The 19,432-nt window shown below is 45.3% G+C and overlaps 1 protein-coding gene across 2 annotated transcripts; it reads right to left on the bottom strand.

Annotated features, from left to right (window-relative positions):
* Nucleotides 1-632: 632 nt before the first annotated feature.
* Nucleotides 633-17,171, bottom strand: CLDN18 (claudin 18). Of its 2 annotated transcripts, none has more exons than XM_026855520.1 (5): nucleotides 16,952-17,171; nucleotides 4,000-4,164; nucleotides 1,895-2,000; nucleotides 1,429-1,539; nucleotides 633-810 (listed from the first exon to the last, which is right to left on the bottom strand). In XM_026855520.1, the coding sequence occupies exons 1-5, from the start codon at nucleotides 17,169-17,171 to the stop codon at nucleotides 633-635; spliced, it is 780 nt and encodes a 259-aa protein (XP_026711321.1). The 2 variants fall into 2 exon arrangements, with proteins under 2 accessions (XP_026711321.1, XP_026711320.1); XM_026855519.1 differs by lacking the exon at nucleotides 16,952-17,171 and adding an exon at nucleotides 8,391-8,610.
* Nucleotides 17,172-19,432: the final 2,261 nt, after the last annotated feature.

Genomic DNA, 19,432 nt, shown 5'->3' with positions numbered 1-19,432 from the left:
AACGGGACACAACTGAGTTTACTTAAAATACAGAGTAAAATAATACAGGAGACTACTAGATTATAATTTTTGCTTTTCATCCTGCTCCAAAACAACATTGGGGGCAAAACCAGAGCAAAGATAAAATATCATTTCAGCAAAACACTCTTTTTCTGATGAACAGAGGGTGTCAAGGTCACAGGATACTGTTCTCTCCAGACTCTGAGAAAGTAGGGGATTGCCTAATTTCATGAAAGCCTGTTCAAAGGGAAGAAGGCAATGGGGTAGCATCTCTTTTACAACTGGACCATTATTAAACAGGAATTTCAACCTATTAGAAGAATTAGAAAAGGGCACAAGGCACAATCCTGGTCCTGGATATCAAGAGTTTATATATAAAATATGAGCAAACTGTTCTACTCTGAGAGCATAAAAAGGCATCACTTTTGTTATAGACCTCCTTATGGTAGGCATACTAACAGGCAGTCCAATAAAACCGATGTTCATAACAAGCTAGGATACAACTTCAGAGTAGGGGAAACATGATAGAAAACACAGCCCTATTTATAGACTGCTTTGTTTGCATATACTTTTTGCTTCTGAAGTTAAGAATATTTTATAAAAGATAGCACAACTCAAGCCCAGAAAGTCTACTAGACATAATCGTATTTTGAAGGGTATGAGCGTCTTCCATCCTCACTTCGAGGAGCTTCTTCATATCCCGCACCCTTCCTAGTCTTCGTTTCAGGTTCATAGCCTGAACCAACCTTATACGGCCCCGTTCTGTAGGAGATATTCCGTCCTGATGCATTGTAGGACACCGCTTTGTAACTGAAAGAGACATGAAAGATGGCATCAGCCTGTGGAGGGTCTGTGACTACCCAATGTTGCACACTGTGTTCCTGTTTGCTGTTGGGTTTTAGGCAGCTTCTTACTGTTTTAGCACTTGGAGACACAATATGAGCGCAGAGCCAACTGTCCATGGAAAGGCTGCAAGTCTCTTTTATGTTTTTTCATAAACTTATACTTTCTTTCCCCAGAGTAAATCCTTGGCTGAGTGAAGGACCCACCTACAATAACCAGCTGCATAGGCATACAAAGCCCTACCTGGTATAAATCATAGCTCAGCTGATGCAATCTACACCTGCTGATGATCTGCTCTGCAATTTGAAATCAAGGTTACAATTAATGGGCCTGACTTAGCCAGCACACTGCAAATTTTAGATTTTAAGGTTGATCTCTCCTGCCCTCTGTTTGCAAGTCATGTAGACAGGGAAGGTAAATGGTCACTGTTGGCCCATGATACAGGTCAAAACAGGTGTATCATCATGATAACTCTTGCAAGAGGGGTATTAAACTAGACATACCTTGTGGTGCGGTGGCTGTATGCTAACCCAACACCCAAGGTTTCATGCAATACCTTCCCATTTCTGCCATGTATAGGCTTACCGGGATTCTTCTGGAATCAGCCCTCTGCAAGCAAGGCACATCATGATGCCTCCTACGAGGGCCAGGCCACCTGCCACCCAACCAACAAAGAGAGCTGAGCCAAAGGTGTACCTACAAAACACAGAGAAGTGGCTGGTTAGTACTGTGACAGTGGTCTGGTCTGCTTCTTCTGAAACACACTGAACATTGTCATTCTCCCTCTGGCCCTGCAGAAGTTCCCATGAACACCATCCCACATACAAGCTTATCCTCTCAACATCATTCCTGAGCCACGTGAACACAGACACCCCAGATGATTTGCTTGGGCAAATTATCTCCAGCGCAGATAAGAAAAAGACAATACATTTTCCAAGTCCTGGGACCAGACTAATATGCACCCAGAGTTTGCCTTTCCATCAGCCACAGCACACTCTGGCCCTGAGGGAGATGTGCACTGTGCAGCACCCTGAGCCACTTGACCACCTACCTGTTCTGGACATTCTGTATTCCCTGGTACATGTTGGCTGTGGACATCCAGAAGTTTGTGACCAGCATGTTGGCAAACACAGACACTCCAGTGATGGCACACAGGCCTGAGATGAGACAGAAGGACAGACTGAGACCCACAGAATACAAGTAGTCACCTTTGGCATTGGGGAAGCACCTTACAGCTCTGGAAAGGTGGGTGAGGCACCGCTTTGTGTCATGGCATGTACCTTCAGCAGAAGTGGGGACCCCAAATGGGTTACACATTTTTGCCAGGCTTTCTACACATTTACAATTCAGCAGCAAGAACACAATGTCACACTACAAAATCCCAAGTCATGCCATTTTTCTACTGATGTGTTTTCTCACAGAAAATGAGTTTAAGAAACAGATCATTTTAGATGCTGAAAATATCCAGTAGTTCAGTTTTAAAGATTTTTATTTTTTTTTTACAGTGAAAAACATGGACAAAAGATTCCCTATCAGAAATTTGTGGGGGTTTTCTTGTTTGTTTGTTTGTTTTAATGGGAAAACACTCTCTGCCATGTGAAAGAGGAAATACATTTTGTTCACAACCTGTTCATCACCAGGTAGTGATGCCTGCCTGACTCTGCAGGTAGCCTGGAAGACCAGACTCAAGAGGTAGGAGCTTCCATTCATCTGCACAGGCTATCGCTGTGATGCCTGTCTGTGACGAGCCTGACAGCAATGACATGATCACAGAATCACAGAATTGTCTAGGTTGGAAAAGATCTTGAAGATCACCCAGTGCTCTCCTTAGCAGAGTGATTCATGATAACGAAGGTCATTATTGTACCGTACACCACTGTGGAAGGGGGTACAAAACACGGATAAAGGTCATATCAGTGTTTGTTGCCAAAAGATATGGACTCCAGCTTTTCTGGGCATACCAAGTCCTATTGGTTCTTGCTACACCCACCAAGACCTCTGTGTTTTTCCTGAAACCCAAATACTCACAGCACTGGGGAGGGTCTGAGCAATCAGTGGTGCTTCTGCTTCAGGTCCCCATCAGGTTACTTCACTAGCATGGTACTTGTGTCAGTCTTTAACACTTCTGTCCTGAGAGCAGCCCTTATTTTAGGAAGAAACACTACCTCCAGATCACAGAGGTGTGACCAAGGGCCAGGTCCACCATGGCACATGGGTACCCAACTCTTCAGCTAGCTCAGACTAGGGACCTTATTTTGAAATGGGTGAACACAACCAAGGGATGACCCATCCCAAGAGTCAGTCACATCGTTGTCTTAGACAATGCATGAGTGGTCTTTTAGAATATCCTCATTGGCCAAATTCTCAAACCACTGACTCAAATGGCTCAAGTGATAGATTTTAAGTGCAAAATTAAAGCTGTGTTGCAGAAGGTGGTTTCCCCTTTCCAACTTAGATATATTCGTACATCTAAGTTGGAAAGAGGAAAAGTTGTGATATGAGACATACGACACAACTATTGTACATCTTTAAGTTGTGTCATATGTCTCATAACCCCACAAAAGTGAAATGCTGTTCAACTATAAAGATTTTAAATAGGGGCATTCTCCTTCTCTTCGTTAGGACATGGATTTGATTAGTCATCTGCAAAAAAATGTGGAAAAACCTTTGAGTGATGTATTAAGCATTTGCAGTTTTGAGGTAGATGGGCAACACTAGGCATTCCCACAGCCTTCCTGATAACCCACAAGCTAGGCTACCACAGTCCTGAGAGTCTTCATAAAATAATTATGTATAAAGCCCGAGACTCTTCAAAAAACTATTATGTATAAATAAAGGATATAATAATACATAACAACAGTATACATATAACATTAAAACATACGTTTTCTTTTTATCTCTGGGCTGTTTTTTCAGCCTTCGATGTTGTGTCCCATACAAACTTTTAGTTTTCTTTTACCAATCAGTTAGAAACCACTTGACCCCAGGAGACCAGACTGGAAGTCAAATGCCAGTAACTTCATGGAAGCATCAACATTTTGGATTGCTCCAGAGTATCTGCTACCTATGACCAGAAGTGCATGAAGACATGCCCAGTCCTCAATTCCAGGCATTTGCAGTGCTTCACACATGAAAGACACGATACCACCCACTTACCAGCAACAATAAACATGATGCCAGAGGTCAGAGTCATGTTGGCTTTTGCAGAATCCTCCATGCTGCCAATACGGATGCATTTCAGAGCGAAAATGCACACAAGGAGGCCAAGGATGCCCAGGACAATACCCACAATCATGAGTGCCCTCACAGCCTGGAACATTGCTGCAAAACAAATTGACAAGAGCCATGATGAGTGACCGAAATGAGATTCATCAGAGCCTGGGAGGTTTTTAAAGATTGTTTCTGCCTAAAAATAAAACTATTAAATAAGAAAACCTTGGAAAATGGGCACCTGATCTACTCTCAACATTACATGGGACACTTCTGGAAATGTGGCTCGTTGCCTCATCTTCCCACAGAGTTTGATGGCTTAGACATAATTTTTTGTAAATTTGCACTAGTCACAATTTATTCAGCTGGAATTCATGGAGAGGAGTTGGTGTACAGCTTGGATAAGCATGAAATGTTTCATAACTTAATTGATTGAGAAAGTGTTTTTTTTCCTCCCCAAGAGGCAATGGAAGCAGACAGCTCCACCCAATTATTCATGGTATTTCCAACTACTGTGTGACTCAAACATGGAATTCTGTATGTTCCTGCTCTACACTAAGAGTCATATCACAGGAGAAGAGTAAAAGCACCTTGACAAATATTATACATACACTGAGAGCAACAAAGCTTTGGCAATGACCTCCCCCAGCATATCCTTTCCATGGTTAATTGTGATGTCAGTCCTGTCCACATTCATTAATACAACACGCAAATACCCTAGCATTGAATTTGTTTAGCAGACTGCTATCAAGGTGGGAATGCTTGGCTCGAGGCAGGCTGTGATGCTGATGGGACATGCCTGTGGAAGCTGAGCACTGCTCTCAGTCAGCTGAAGGTAACAAAAAGCCCTCCAGACTCCTTTTGCCTGGAGTAGAAAAGAGATGGAAAAGCAAAGGGAAACTTGCACCATTTAAAATGGAGAAGTAAATGGAAAAGGCCATGCATTTGAATATCAGGGTGATTTTCTAATACGGTAGCACATATCCCTTCTTGCACATGTCCCTGGCAGAGACAGGAAGGTGGCAGCGCTGGCAGAACACTGGGAGGGGGTGGTCAAAAGTATTTCAAGGGCTGCTCTTCTTGGCCTGCCATGAGCTCTTGCAACCCTGGGTTTGGCTTTGATGCTTCAGGGAAAATGATGTGGGCTCATGACCAACTGAGGAGGGCAGGCAACATACCCTACAGCCCCAGGGACTTCACTCAGCCTGCCTGTCACCCCTTTTCCTGGGCTGGCCAGGATGACCATAGTGCCCAAGGATCCCATAAGGCCTGACTGGAGCAAGAGAGCAGAGACCAGACCTTGCTGGCCTTGCACAGGTTGGGAGAAGGGTTTATAAACCCTCTACAGGAGGACAAGGATAAATGTTGGGGTGCCCATGTGGGTCTCCTTGTTTGTGGAGTATCACAACCCCAAGCAGAACCTGGCACCACCACACACAAAGAAGCCAGCGGTCTGCCATCCTACAGGCTGGAAATACACCACCTTCTCCCATCTGGCAATCCCACTGGGGCTGCTACTCTTATGACTCAATTTGCCCTTATCAGTTGATAACAAGTGCTAACGAGTCTGGGATTTTCAATCTCCCATTCATCAGCCCCCAGGTGCAAGCTCATTAGTTATTATTCATCAGAGAACAAGAAGCTGGCGGATACGCCTTATCAGCCCTCAAAGGTTGTTCGTGCAGCACCTGATGCAAAGCAGAAAGCTGCAAAGAGAAGAATATCACAGTACTCATTTGTCTTTACAGTCACTTAAGTTTCTTTGCAACTGCTCTTGTTTCATGGCAGGCAGGAGAGGCTGATACTCCAGGGCAGCATAAGACACTACAGATCTTGATAGAAGATCCTTGTTCCCAAGACAGTCATCTCTGGGATGCTTCCTACAAATCTTATGGTTCCTAGATGCCATCACTGCGGTGGTCTCAACCCTTCAAGCAGCGACCCTAAGCTAAGATCTCAGAGAGTTTTTGTAGGTTCCCAGGAGAGATGTTCACAGTGCCTTGGGTGCCCATGGAAGGACACTACAGGCAGGCCAAGCCAAACAGCTCCTGGGATGTTGCACTTCTGCTGGAGCACTGTGTGCCAGTGTGGTGAATCTCCATTGAAAAGGAGTAATCTGCAGCTGTTGGAAAGAGGAGAGAGAGGAGCACAGCAGGGCACAACAGAAAAGATACAAAATAGCCACCAGCAATTTCTCTCTCCATGAGGCTGACTTATGCACCATCTCCACAAAGGGACAGAAAGGAGAAGAAAGTGCTCCCAGGTCTGCTGTGGCATGAAAGCCTCTTCACTTGGCTCATGGGACTGAAAGTGAGAGCTGATTGGAACAAGAGCACTGCAGTTTCAAGTGAATTTGGGCATCCATCAAAAGTCCTCTCAATAAAGCTGCTTTCCAAAGGTGAATGACCTCACCGAGAAGGAAGGAGTGGAAGGGCTTAGACAAACAGGGAGACTAAGGAAAAAAATTGTATCAGGAGCACTAGGTAGCAAACAACCCTACAGTTAAAGTAAAGCACAGAAACTATCTGCTGTTTTACATAGACATTTTGCATGAGGTCAGATAACTTTGCTTCATACCTGCACACATACGGTTGCTCATTTTGCACATCGGATTTTCATACAAAGGGATGGTGCACACAGAAAATAATAAAAATGCAAACTTATTCACCAAAATAAATGTCGGTGATCTGAAAGCACAGTTTGCATCACTGTTTTTCAGATGTAAGTGAAACTGGAGAGTTCTTTCCCCAGCGTTACTATAAGTAGTGAGAGATGAGTGAAGTCAAACAACTTAAAGTCATCTGAACTAACATCACCTGCATTTCTGTTACTAATACAAAATACAAAGGTGGAAATCTAACTTTATGACTAGTTAAGATTAATGGACTATAGAAAGTTTAGGGGAAAAATCTGGGTTTTGAGTTAACCAAATTGAAGTAGGGGCATTCCTTCTTCATGCTTTAAGGTACTCATCAGCTAAATGGGCACATAAAGAGAACAAAACTAATAGAATATCTCTAAGACACAACAGAAAAAGTCTGTGATAGCTTTGTTGCCTTATTGCTATATTACCTAGAAATAACATAAAAAGTAAAATCTTCATTATGATAAATTTGCATCAAAATGATGGTTACCATTGCTTCATTGCTCTTTTAGAAACACAATCACCTATTCATGGCATTATAAGGATATGTATAGCTATTAAGCCACATTTGTATATGTAATTTAATATATGCATCTTTTTATTCTTTAAAACAAATGGTCCCATAGAAGAAGTGACTTCAAACATCAGTTTTGCTCTTCCAAATGAAAAAGAAGTCGCATAGTAATCCTGAAGTACACAGAAACACATTTATTCCATCACACCCCTCGTAATGGTCACAGGTTTTTCTCAAGCAAACACCACAGCCAACGCACCCGTCTTCAGCAAAGCACTCCCTCGTGCCTCACAGTAGGGAAGTAAGGTTGGCATCCCTGAGGATGCAGAGCTGAGAGCCTACATCATACCCTTTTCTACACCAATCAACAGAGGCAAAAGGCCTATGTACATTACTGCTTGCTTGTACCTATCTGCAATTGTGCGCCAAGAGTGAAAAACACTCCCAGGGTCATATTTATTGTTAGCTGGCAAGGCATGGGCACGACAGGTCACAGGGAGGCATGGCAAGCCAGGCTGGCTGCTACCCTCCCATGGGTCCAGCTAGCTCGGGAGCACTGGAATACTCTTGCACGCAGTGGGGTGGGAAAAACAGCTCTATTTGTAAAGTAAGCAAATGAGAAAGTAATACCCCTCTGGAATCTACTTCTGCAACCGCTAAAACTCCCCAGGTAATGTAAAGCGACTGAGCACACCTTCCCCTTCTCACCCTTCCTACACATGCTGCTCACAGGCAGATTTCTTCAATTCCAGTTTTCTCTTTGGAAAAAAAAAAAAAAATCAGTGGTTTTCCATAGAAACCATTATTCTAATAACAATGCAAAATTACACACAACTGTTTTCCTTGTATTTTGATTCAAAGGGAGATAATATCTGTGGGTTTAAACATGCTCACCCTCCTCACATCAGTGGAGCTGTACTGATTTATGCCAGCAACAGAGCTGAACCCATGATGCTCATCCAGAGATCACCTACACATGCTCCAAGTTGTAACCTCCACTGAGTAAAGGTATTATTTTGGTAAAAAAATATGCACATATTTTTATGCTCATACACTGAGTAGCCTGAAATTTTATTCCTCACAAAGTGCTTTAAGGTATCTGCTCCTGCTTTTGGATGAAAATGATGCAGAGCTACAGGAGAGCTCCTGGGTTAAACCTGGTACATCTTTTGCCCCTACCTGGCAGCCCAAGAATGGTGAAATATGGTCGACATTCTGTAAAGCCGGAGCTCTGCCGCACGCAGCTCCTCCACAGTCCCTGATATTGGAAGACGGCCGTGACCGGGTTGTCATACAAGTCCTGCGTGCTCCACATATCCATGGCAGTGGACACAATGCACCCCGCAACACCCAGTGATGAAACGATGAACCCCATCACCTGACAGATGGTTGTGGACATGTTGTCTCCCCCGGAGAGAGGATGTGAGACAGCCCTGATGAAGCCGCAGACCTAATGGGAGCGCCGAAGTCCTCTTGACTGAGCCACCAGAAATACAGCAGCCCTTATCAGATGCTTTCCATTGAGCAGTGTGTTTGCTCAAAGTGTTTTTGCAAGATAGTCCAGTTTCACTCTCGCTGGGTAGGTTTGTGCTGGCAGGGCCAGAGATATGAGCTTTTGTCCTTTAGAAGTGCTTGTCCTTCCCCAGCTAAGCAGCCATGCTCCGTCAAGTGTTAGGCAACCCACTTGGAACATATGTCGTCCCCCCACTGAAACCCTTTGCTCTCCATTGGGCTTTTTCTGCGTGCTTGGCACAGTGCAAATGTGCTCAGAAGGGCAGAGGGAAGTTCCCAGGGGAACTCAGCACCTAGCCCAGCTTACCGCCTCCCCGGCCCTCTGCTTATGCAGAGTGGGAGTAGATCTGCCATCCGACCAAGATAGGGACTTCTCTACACCCAGCCACCCATGCAGGCCTCTGCACAAGAGAGGGATGCCAACGGGGAGCAGTCCAGGAGGATGTGGGGCCACCAGCTCAATCCAGGGAACAAACAGGGACATGGCTGGTCCTTGCGGCCACTTTCAGCATCACTGAGGTTGCCTTGGATGCTGACCATGGCACAACCCAGGGCACCGAGCCAAGAGTCCCAAGCTGACCCATCAAAGCTCCTGCAACCCTGTTCTCCTCCCACCCCCATCCCCATTGGCCACCACATGGTCCCACTGACACCCGTGTGGGGAGGAGAGGGAGAGTGCAGGGACTGTTTGGAAAGTGTTTTTTTACAGGTGCTTATCTGCTTGTGGCTGGGGGGATGGTCCTGGTAAAAGGGGTGGAGGATATAAAAATTACAAAATTAATTATCTCTTTGCACAGTGGAGAAGTGCTGGGCTCAGGGGAGCCATATAAATTCACCATGCCACTCTGCCGACAGAGCGCAGTGACTTACAAGGACCTTCCAGACTTCACGCTCATCCATTCTCATCTAATACCCTGCTCCGACTGATTTACTTTAGCCCTGACCTAGAAACAAATTCCCGCTTTAACCAGTCCCGGTACCACTCTGTGCCACAGGCACCGTCAATACCATCGCCTGTTTGTGAAGTCATGTGAAAGCCACCACGAAGAGTGGAGAGGCTGATTTCTGTGGATGGATGAGTTACAATGGAGTTGTTACATGTTGCCTATTGCTTCTGCCTTCTGGAGAATGACCACCCAGGACACCCCTTTTGCTTCCGTGGCTGTGCAGCAAGTTGGTGGGCAGCAGACAGATATGTTTTTGCACTGGGCTCTGCTGTAGCAGCCAGAGCACAGTTCACATGTCTAGGGGCGACAAATCACAGCCACCAAAGCCCTGCTGGGTCAGGCACAAGATGTCTTTGCTTCCAGCAATTTGAATAACATTTAGTCATTTTCACTGACTTTGGCAAGTTTATATCAGAGGAAGGGCTAGCTCCAACATGTGTAAAGGTCAGAAGTTCCCAGCAAAAATAATAGAGTGAACAAAAAACAGTGACATGAGCCCTCAAGAACCAGAGGTGGTAAGAGCTGCTCTCAGTGAGGGAGAGAGCATACTGACTAACGTTCCTCATCTTGGATAATGCTTTGTGATAAATCAGGGCTGGATAGGACCTAGAAGCGAGGAGGACAACAAGGGTTGGGGAGGAACAACGTGGCCAGCTCTCCAGCGTGGCTCTCTAGCGTGGCCAGCTCTCCAGCCCATCCTTCACTGTCTCATAGCGAATTGTGTCCCAGTCCAAAAGATCTGGCTGCACCCAAGCAAGTCCTTATGGTCCTCGGCAGCTTTCCAGGTCTCTTCTCCTTCATGCCCCAGGACTTGGCCTTCTTGCCATCTAATGGTAGGAGACCACATTACTTTTTCCAGGCTAGACCACCTCAAACTATGTCCCAGGGACAGATACTCCGCCTATTCCCAAGAGTGGTGTCACCCTGTATCATTAGTGTGCAGCAGCTTGCAGGGCTGTACAGAAAAATGGACCCATGGACCAGTCACAGAAAAAATAAACCCTGGGAGGAAAAACAGAAGTGGGGGAGAATACAAAAGGCAAACACTTTTTTTCCAGACTTTTTTTCCCAAAACCCTCTACCACTTTTTCAGCTACTGTTTTTTTTTTTTTTTCTGATAAATTGAACATCTGTGTGGTTGCATGAATACCAGTGGAGGTGGACCTCCCAGGCACCATGCCCGTGTGTTTGCTTTGCTGGGAGGGGAGCCACCACTCCTTCCTCTAACTCTTTCTTCTGGTTTTGGTTGCGTGCAGCTGGAGCAGCTCTTCAAGTCAACAGAGATCTTCTCCTCTCCCCTCCACCATTTCACACCCCCAAGCCCCATTGCTCCCCCCAACACACCTACTGGAAAAATTACTATCCCCTGGGTTGCCCCTAATTGTGCCCTGAGCTGGAGCCTGTACCCAGGCAGTGCTGCCTCACCAACCTTTCCTTGGGGATACAGTTTCCTCCTGCCAATGGGGGATCCTGCTTCTCATCATCCCTCTTACTCAGGGTCATCATAGCCCCAGAGCAATGGTGGAGGAATCAAAAAAACATCAACAGACCCCAGATAGGCAAGAAAGTTCGAGTGAACCAGTCTGTCTTTGATTTTGAGGGCCAGATTAAGTCATGTCTCTGAAGAGGATAAACCAGCACAGGGTTGCATATTCTCCCCTGAAACCTCATGCGTGGTCTCCAAAAAACGGAGCTGAGAGAGCAGCTTCAGCAACGAGGGTCATGCTGCAGTCCTTAGCTAAGAGGTAAGCTAACACCCAACCATGCTCAGCACTCCAGATGTTGTCATCTTTGAAGAATTATTGTGTTTTGTGGGGTTTCTATTTGCTCATCCCTAAAAATATTGCCTAAGGTGCTATCCCGCCATTCTAGCATTAGCTGCTTGCTATTTCTCATGCTCTGACTAGCATCGCACTTGTAAACACTGAGATCTCAAAGCTCCCACAAATACCTTCCTCAGTGGTTGGTTGAAGCAAAGTTCTTGGAGAAAAAACTCAAACTTGTGTCCATCCCAACCTTTCCCCTAGCCCATTTTCTCTGCCTTTCTGAAATGTTCTTATTCTAAGCTTATTTTCAATGGCTGTTTCTGAGCCACTTATGATAGGGGAAAATACATTTCTCTCCTTGGAAAAAAACCCTCATCACCCCATTTTCCCAGCACCCAGTCCAATAACAGCAGATCACTGGGAGTTTTACCTGAACTCTTAGCTCAGAGCACAACCTGAAAAGTAGTTGGGTGATAGGATAGCTGTAGAGCATGTCTAAGCATCTTCACCACACCTGATGTTCATATCCAGCCACTCCTGGGAGATGTCTACAGCCAGGAATGGTTTAAGGATGGGGATCTCTCCCCAAGCATGTGCCTCTTGCTCAGTCTCCAGCAAGGTGGTTGAAGACTTGGGCCAGGGGGCTTGCCACACCACATGGTAATGCTGAGTAGTATCTAAGGAAGGGATGTGGTGGGGATACAGCTCTTGGAAAGGCCAAGCTTCCTCACCAAGGAGCAGAGAACAGGCTTCCACTTTGAGTATTAGGAGATCTCCAGGGGCTTACCCAAACTAGGAAAAGGAAGGGTACTTTGTGACTGCTCCCCTCTGCAACCTTTATTTCAGCTCATACTTGCTTTATCTATCCAGGCATTGACTCTATATTATCTCAAAACCGTTCACTGGGCCCATTGCAACACCTGAATGTTATCACTGCCTCTCCCATAAAAATCACCTACAGCTCATGTTTACTTTAAAATTTGCAAATATAGTTCACACCCTGCCAGTCAATTCCAGCTTGTTCAGACTGAAACAAAGCAAAGCCACCCTTTTCTTTCTGTCCCTCCATTGCTGTAATGGCCACAGCCTCCAGGAGTGTATGGTCCACCAGTCCATAGCATGAGAAGGGCTGACCGACCTTTCTGAAACTCAACAGGGAAAGTGTGTCATGGAAGGCCCCCATCCCATCTCAGACCCACTCTACCCCATTGGTCTTCAGGTAGTCCAGAGGGGCCTTCGAGGTCCCTCAGCAGAGCTGGGGTGCATAAAGCTGCGTCCTTCCCTACATGCCTGTGAGCCAGCCCCACATCTCCACAGCCTCTTGCCTTGTTGCTCTTCTGTCCCTCAGCCAAGATCCTTTAGGATTATTTTTCATGTGTATGTTTTTGTGGTATAAAGGCATGAGACAGTAGCGAGGATGTGATACATGCATATAGCTTCCTAATATCCCCTGCAGGGCCCTTTGCCACCTCTCCTCACCCTGAGACTCACTGGTGATCAGAGTGCCCAAGAACTCTCCAAGAGTCTCACATTAGCTCTTTCCCCATCCCCACACCTCCTTCAGCTCCTGCTGTGAGCGAAAATCCATGGCAGCCTCACACACGCCCTTGGTAGGTTATATCAAGTCTCCATCCCACTTGAGCCACCTGTGCATAGCCCTTCTGTGCATGAAACTTGGTCCCAAAAGACTTTAAGCAGGTTACAGCAGTTTCCTGCAGACATTTCAAAATTTTGATCTGAACTGACTAGGTTAAAGGAATTTAAATAGCAAGCAGAGCTTGGAAGAGATTTTGTGGTGGCCATGACCAGCAGAGGATCATGACTCAGCAATTAGCAGTCCCAATCCTTACAAACTTTAGGCGTGAAATGGTTCCAGGGAGCAGAGATGCTGTTTCCTTGGGCAGTGAGCTTCCCCGTCTCCAAAATTTCTAGACCAAGGGTTTTACTAAGGTTATGTTACAAAATGTGTGTTGGTTCTATGAAATAAAAGAAAACCTTGTCAGGACATCAATATAGAAGAAAAAAAAACAGAGACACCAACATTAAGACTTACAAGACATGAATTCTCCTCACGGAACAGCTACACATCTCTGCTACTCTGCACCAGTAAAACTGAAAGTCGTTGTTTTATGCCAAAGTCTGGACAGTCATGGTTACATTCCCATGGGCTATTTTTACTCTGACCTCTCTAGCAGCACATACCCCTTTTATTAGTTGGAGAAGTTTTACAGGATGTTCTCAGACTTTCAAAGTTTGCTGTTGGAAAAACAAAAATATTCTTATTTTTCAAGTCACCAGCCTTTTGGTCCACAGCAGAGAGGTGCCTCAGCCTTCTGAAAGGGTCAAAAGGGGTTTTAACTTGAGAACAAAATGTCCTTTCAAAAATGGCTGAACCGGTCTACCTGAAGTGGTCTGGGGAAAAGGAACCAAGCCATACAACAGGAAAATTACTGCCCATGTTACTGTGTTTTAACAAACTTGTAAGCAACTGGGAAATGTTCCTTTTAGCAGGGAGTGCCTTGTGACTTCTGCACTAGGTAAAACTACCAGCCTTGCCAGAGCTCAGCTCCTGCTATTTGTCTATTATCAGTGTGTTCAAATTCAGATCGCGTCCTCCAGACAATCACACTAAGGTCTGCCGACACACCAAAGCAAGTGGCAAAAAATAATAAGAGAAAGCAAAATAAGAACAAACAGGCTTAGTTCTCAAGTGAGATATTTCACCAGAGACTGTTTATAGCTGAGCAGCGAGGGCGAGACCATAAACTACCTGTGTTATTTCTCGTTTTCATCTATTATCTTGATATTTCCTCAATCTATTTGAAATTAAAATTCCCAACTAAATTGAAGATAGATGATGGGCAAGACAAGTTTAATCTTTGCTATGGGAGCAAGGGATTGAGAAAAAAAGAGTCCTCAGAACCAAAAACTTCATTGATGTACTCAGGTCACCTCACTGCTTTGCTAGAGTCCTATTATTTTTATTCACTCCGGCACTATTGTTCCCAATATAAATTGCCATTGTCAGAATAATAAATAGGGGTTTATAATGGAAATGCTGACAAACCATTAACTATGGTGTGGTTAGCAAGGGGGGTTTAATGGAGATCAAGGTGCAGCAGTTGAAATAAACACTGGGATGATCCGTTTAAATATCTTAGCAAATTACTAATTTGACTTTTAGCATTGTTTTCTCCCCACTCTGGTTGGGATAGAGTTGACCCTTGCTGGTGGTGGGTGGGAAGAAATGCCCATAGGATTCAGGAGACGGAGCCAATCTATAAAGCACAGCAGTGGTGCACTTGTTTTTGCACCAGCTTCTCCAGAGACTGGAAGTGTCAGACAATATATAACAGGAGGGAAAAACAGGGAGACAGGTGGATAGAGCAAGGGAGTGACTTCAGAAGAGCAAGCCCTGTTCATTAAACAGAAAGGAAAGGAGAGGAAAAAAAACCCCACCGCACTTTTTAGGACAGTGCTGATAGCTCCAGTCACTAAAAGGATCTTGCTGGAACAAAAGCACATAAATACTCATATACCTACACACCAGCGGGGAAGATACAGACTCTCCAACACCACTGAGGATGAGGACAGCAACTTTGGGGGCTTCAGAGTTCCACCCACCTTTATTTTTAAAGATTGTGGTTTTATTCTTTGGATTTTATTTTTTTTTTAAATCCCTTTTTGTGGGCGACAGCAGTAAGCCCAGCAAACACACGTGGTAATTCCCCTCTAAGATGACTGGTTCATTAGAAACCCTGACATTTAGGATAACATGTTTGTTTCTGTCTGCAACTGGGAGGGAGGCACAGAGGCTGCTGGAGGTAGCTGGGACCTGTAGGAATGGACCAGTCTCCCACAGCTCATCTGTTAAATGAAGGAAATCCATCCCCCCAACGTTGCTGTGCATTTCTATTTTAGAAAACTAATACCCATGCTATAGACACCAGTCTGGAAGCTTGGGAATTGAAAAAAAAAAGCACTGTTTTTATGATGGAGGCATTCTGAAAGAACAAAACCCCCCAGATCTCAAGTACTCTGGTTTCTTCAAAGATTAAAGTAGTTCCCAGAGCTGAACACTTGAAAAGTTTAATTGCTTCTGCTATAGACTTACATTTTTTGTAATTTTAAGCTTTTAGAGCTGAAGAACTGAGTGTTACGGGTGTACTGTGTGCGTGGGGAGGATTTGCTTTTTACACCTCTATTTGTTCCCTATATGGCAACTTTAATCTCTCTACCTACAAGCAATTAGCCTGCTGGAGTCAAGTTTTGCCAACCTGTCCTGCCCCTTGCTGCACGCGTTTTCCCTTGGTGAAACTGTTCAGCTTTGCTGACTGCGATAGCCCTGCATAAACGTCCTTCTTTGGATGTCACCCTTCAGTCACTCATACCTGCCACCGCACACAGCTTTTGCTAGGGGCAGCACAACCGGATGCACAGGCAGGATCAGGCATATGTCCTTCTAGAAAAAACGTATGTCTGCACCCCAGAGTCTGTGTGGACAACAGAGGCATTCAAAGCCATGACTCCAGCAGGAAGAAGATGCTCAAAGGCCTCCCTGGCCCCTGCATGGGGACACAGCAGTACGGCTAATGCCAGGCACCAGCTGGGAACCAGGATCCAGAGATGAGTGACATGGAAATACAGCTCGAGGAATGAAACATCTCTCCTACTGGTGTCTGAGGCCACAACTGCATTGGGTCATACTGGTTTGATTTGCACAGACTACTTGTGAAAGAGGCTGGTTTTGTGCACAGTGCTTATTTCTGTGTGTTTTCAAAATGCCATTTTGCAGAAGTTCTGCAATGATTCGCTGATATAATTGACTTCTTCCATCCATTCTTGCTGTGTCAAAGCACAGACACGAGATGAATATAATAGTCTAAGTGCCTTTTATTCTCACTGTATTAAGGCAAGAAGAAAACACAGATAATCCTGTTGTAACCTAATTGTTTGCACCCCTAGATACTCTGGGCACAACCAGGACAGGAATGATACCCGAGGAAGAAAAAGCTGGAACCAAAGAAGAATTAGGGAGAAATCCAGCTTGGTGATGTTAGCCTGTACAGAAATAGAGTGAGCTGAACTGTGACATATCCTCTTAGAAAAGAATCTTCCCTTATGCCAAGAATATTAGTGGTTTCTGGTGGGAAGCCACGCACAGCCATGCAGCTGGGGTAGAAGCATATATGCAAGCCACCCATGGTATGGGGGATGAATCACCCCACGGAGCAGTCACTGCTCCAGGTGTATTGCCTGGAGAACACCACAGGAACCTGATGCATAATCAACTGTAATGAGTTTTGGTGAACCTCAGCTCGGCCATGGGAGGGTGTTCAGCTTCAGATAGGTCCCCCTCCAAGGGACCTATCATCCAAACAGGGTGAGCACATCAGACCCCTTTTGGCTAAAATTTGGGTTCCCCACTCTGCACTAAAACTTACCCATCACCACCTTTCAAGCACAGCTCCTGGCACATGCCCATGGCTCTGCCCTCGCACCCAGCAAGCCCTACCTGGCAGCCCCAGGATGGTGAAGTAGCTGCGGCATTCGGTGAAGCCGGAGCTCTCCCGGACACATGTGCGCCAGAGGCCCTGGTAGTTGAACACTGCCGTCACCGGGTTATTGTACAGGTCTTGGGTGCTCCACTGGTCCATGCATGTTGACGCGATGATGCCTCCTATTCCTAGAGCAGACACCACAAAGCCCATGGACTGGCATATAGTCACAGACATGGCGCCAAGCGCTCGGTAGGCAGGTCCTCGGCACACACAAGCCTCCACAAGCCACGTCTGCGGCAGGCAGCCAGGACAGAAGGGACTTTTAGCTGGAGGCACAGCCTACGTCACGGACGGGAGTCAGGAGAGGTCTGGTCTTCACCATACAAACCTACCCTTTCCCTTTATTTGTCTCGGTGAGATAATTTTCCTTGCTCAGTACCAAGAGCCATTTGTTACGCACGGCGTGAACGCCTCGCTCTTTGTTTACCTTATTCCCTCCAGGCAGAGGTACAGCCAGCACAGGGTAGAGAGTGACCAGCAGGTACCTCTGAAACAGCCAGTGGAGATCTTCTGCAGAAAAAAACTCCGCGCTCCAGGAGACTAAGCACAGAGATGTTTAAATTGGATGAAACATAAAAATTATGGAGAACCAAATAATTTCCTGTCAGGGACGATGCTTTTGAGCCAAGTGAAGAGGCATTAATTAGCATGCCTCTATCTGGGGATGTTTGCTCAACCAACACATTTAAGCAAAGGATAGTGTATAAAAGAGGATAGCATATAGCAAAGGACAGTGCACTGATGTTCAGATGGACCTTTTTGCTGGGTGAGGTCAAGCTGGGAGCCCACAGGAAAGGCAGCAGTTCTAAGAAGTGGATGGTGTGAACCTGCAGTTTGCTGTGCAAGGACCAAGTCTGGCAGGCAGAGCAAGAAAAAAAATAAATAGAAACAAAAGTAGATCCTCATTCGCTATTGTTTTATCTCCCTCATCCATATATTAATGTGACTTGTTTGGAAGGACAACAAATGAGGGCAAGGCAGACATGCTGCTATGTATTACTAAGACAAAGAGACCTTATCACAGAAAATCACTTTGCTGGGTAGTGTCTTTTTTTGCCCTCTCTGCTACATCCCTCACCACTTCCTTCCTAGTCCAGTTTTCCACTGGTGGCAACCTGTTTGCAGTTGGAGAGGGGGATGTCGCTGGAGAGATGCTCTCCATGGGAGGGAAGAGATGATGAGACCTGTTTTGGCAGTGCCAAACTCACACATGGCATGTGGAGGGTCCAGGAAGAACCGCCAGAAGAAATGGAGCCTGGTGGGGTGACATTTAGGTGGTAGAAGTGGAAGGTCATCAGGGAGCATGAAGAAGTGGGTCGCTGTCATCTGGCTACATTCACCTTTGTTCAAGGACCATTCGGTCTCTCCCAGATGCTTGGTCTCGCGTGCAGATGGGCTTCCCTGTGAAGTTGCTTCTGAAGAAGATCTAACCTCTTTTGTGAACAGAGTGGTTGGCCTCTAGGGATTATTTCATTTCTGCCTTTTTGAGAGAACCAAGCAAGCTGGAAGGGAGCTTGGAAAGTCATCCAGTCCATTCCCACATCCAAAGCAGAGCCACTTTACTTCTCATAAAGCTATGACCTGCCATCTGAGAGCATCCATGAGGGACATATCACTCTAACTCGAGATGATTTATTCCAGAGTCTCAAAAATCAATTCTGAAAATTTTATGCCTAATACTGAAGTGTGTTACACATCGTTCATGAAAAATAGTGTTCAAAAGAAAACACCTAACAGGGAAAAGATAATGCCCTGTGTCTCACCAACAGTCCTCTGGTTTAAACATTAAATGGTTACCCCATTTTCCTTGTTTCCCCCAAAAGAACAGCACTGGTGATTCATGTACACTTTCATAATTCATTCTGTATCCCAGACCCTTTTTTGGACATAGCAATATCCGGTTCTGGTAACACACCTCACCTGCTGCATGTCGTGGCTGTAGTTACTTTCAGTATCGGTCAACATAACTTAATCACAGAAAGCTTTTCCAGTATCACATAGCTAAATATAGAGCCTGAGACTAGAGCACAAATACACTCCCTGTATTTGTCACAACCGGGATCACCTGGTGATGGGAAAGACTCATGACAGCCAGGGATTGTTATCAATAAATTAACTAAAAGGCTAAATTTGCCTTACATTCTATCAACAAGAGAGGACTGAACAAAGCATTTCTCTTTGGTACACCTCGATCCCTGAGTGGGAAGCATTATATACATGCAAGGGGACAGATATTGGCCAAATCATCACTCCGTTTATTTCAATGACTGTGCCAATATACTGCAGCCAGAAGAGTAGGGTCCAGGTGTGTGAGTAGTATCATTCACAAACAGAAATTTCATAACTGTATCCAAAAGGACAGTTTTATCTGCTGACAACATTTCACACTGAAAATAATCAAGGACTAAACCCCTTCAGCCACCTAAACTTACCAA

Source organism: Athene cunicularia (assembly GCF_003259725.1).
Source record: "Athene cunicularia isolate RWA chromosome 9 unlocalized genomic scaffold, athCun1 chr9_part2, whole genome shotgun sequence".
Lineage (NCBI taxonomy): Eukaryota > Metazoa > Chordata > Aves > Strigiformes > Strigidae > Athene > Athene cunicularia.
The sequence above is the reverse complement of the archived record's forward strand: the minus strand, read 5'-3'. Positions and strand labels throughout refer to the sequence as shown.

Excerpts from the sequence above, each read along its gene's own strand:
- CLDN18 (XM_026855520.1), bottom strand. The coding sequence starts at position 17,171 with ATGTCTGTGACTATATGCCAGTCCATGGGCTTTGTGGTGTCTGCTCTA. Across the intron at positions 2,001-3,999 it reads CATCATGTTTATTGTTGCTG|GCCTGTGTGCCATCACTGGA; the intron begins GTAAGTGGGTGG and ends GTCTCATCTCAG. Across the intron at positions 811-1,428 it reads CTGATTCCAGAAGAATCCCG|TTACAAAGCGGTGTCCTACA; the intron begins GTAAGCCTATAC and ends TGTCTCTTTCAG.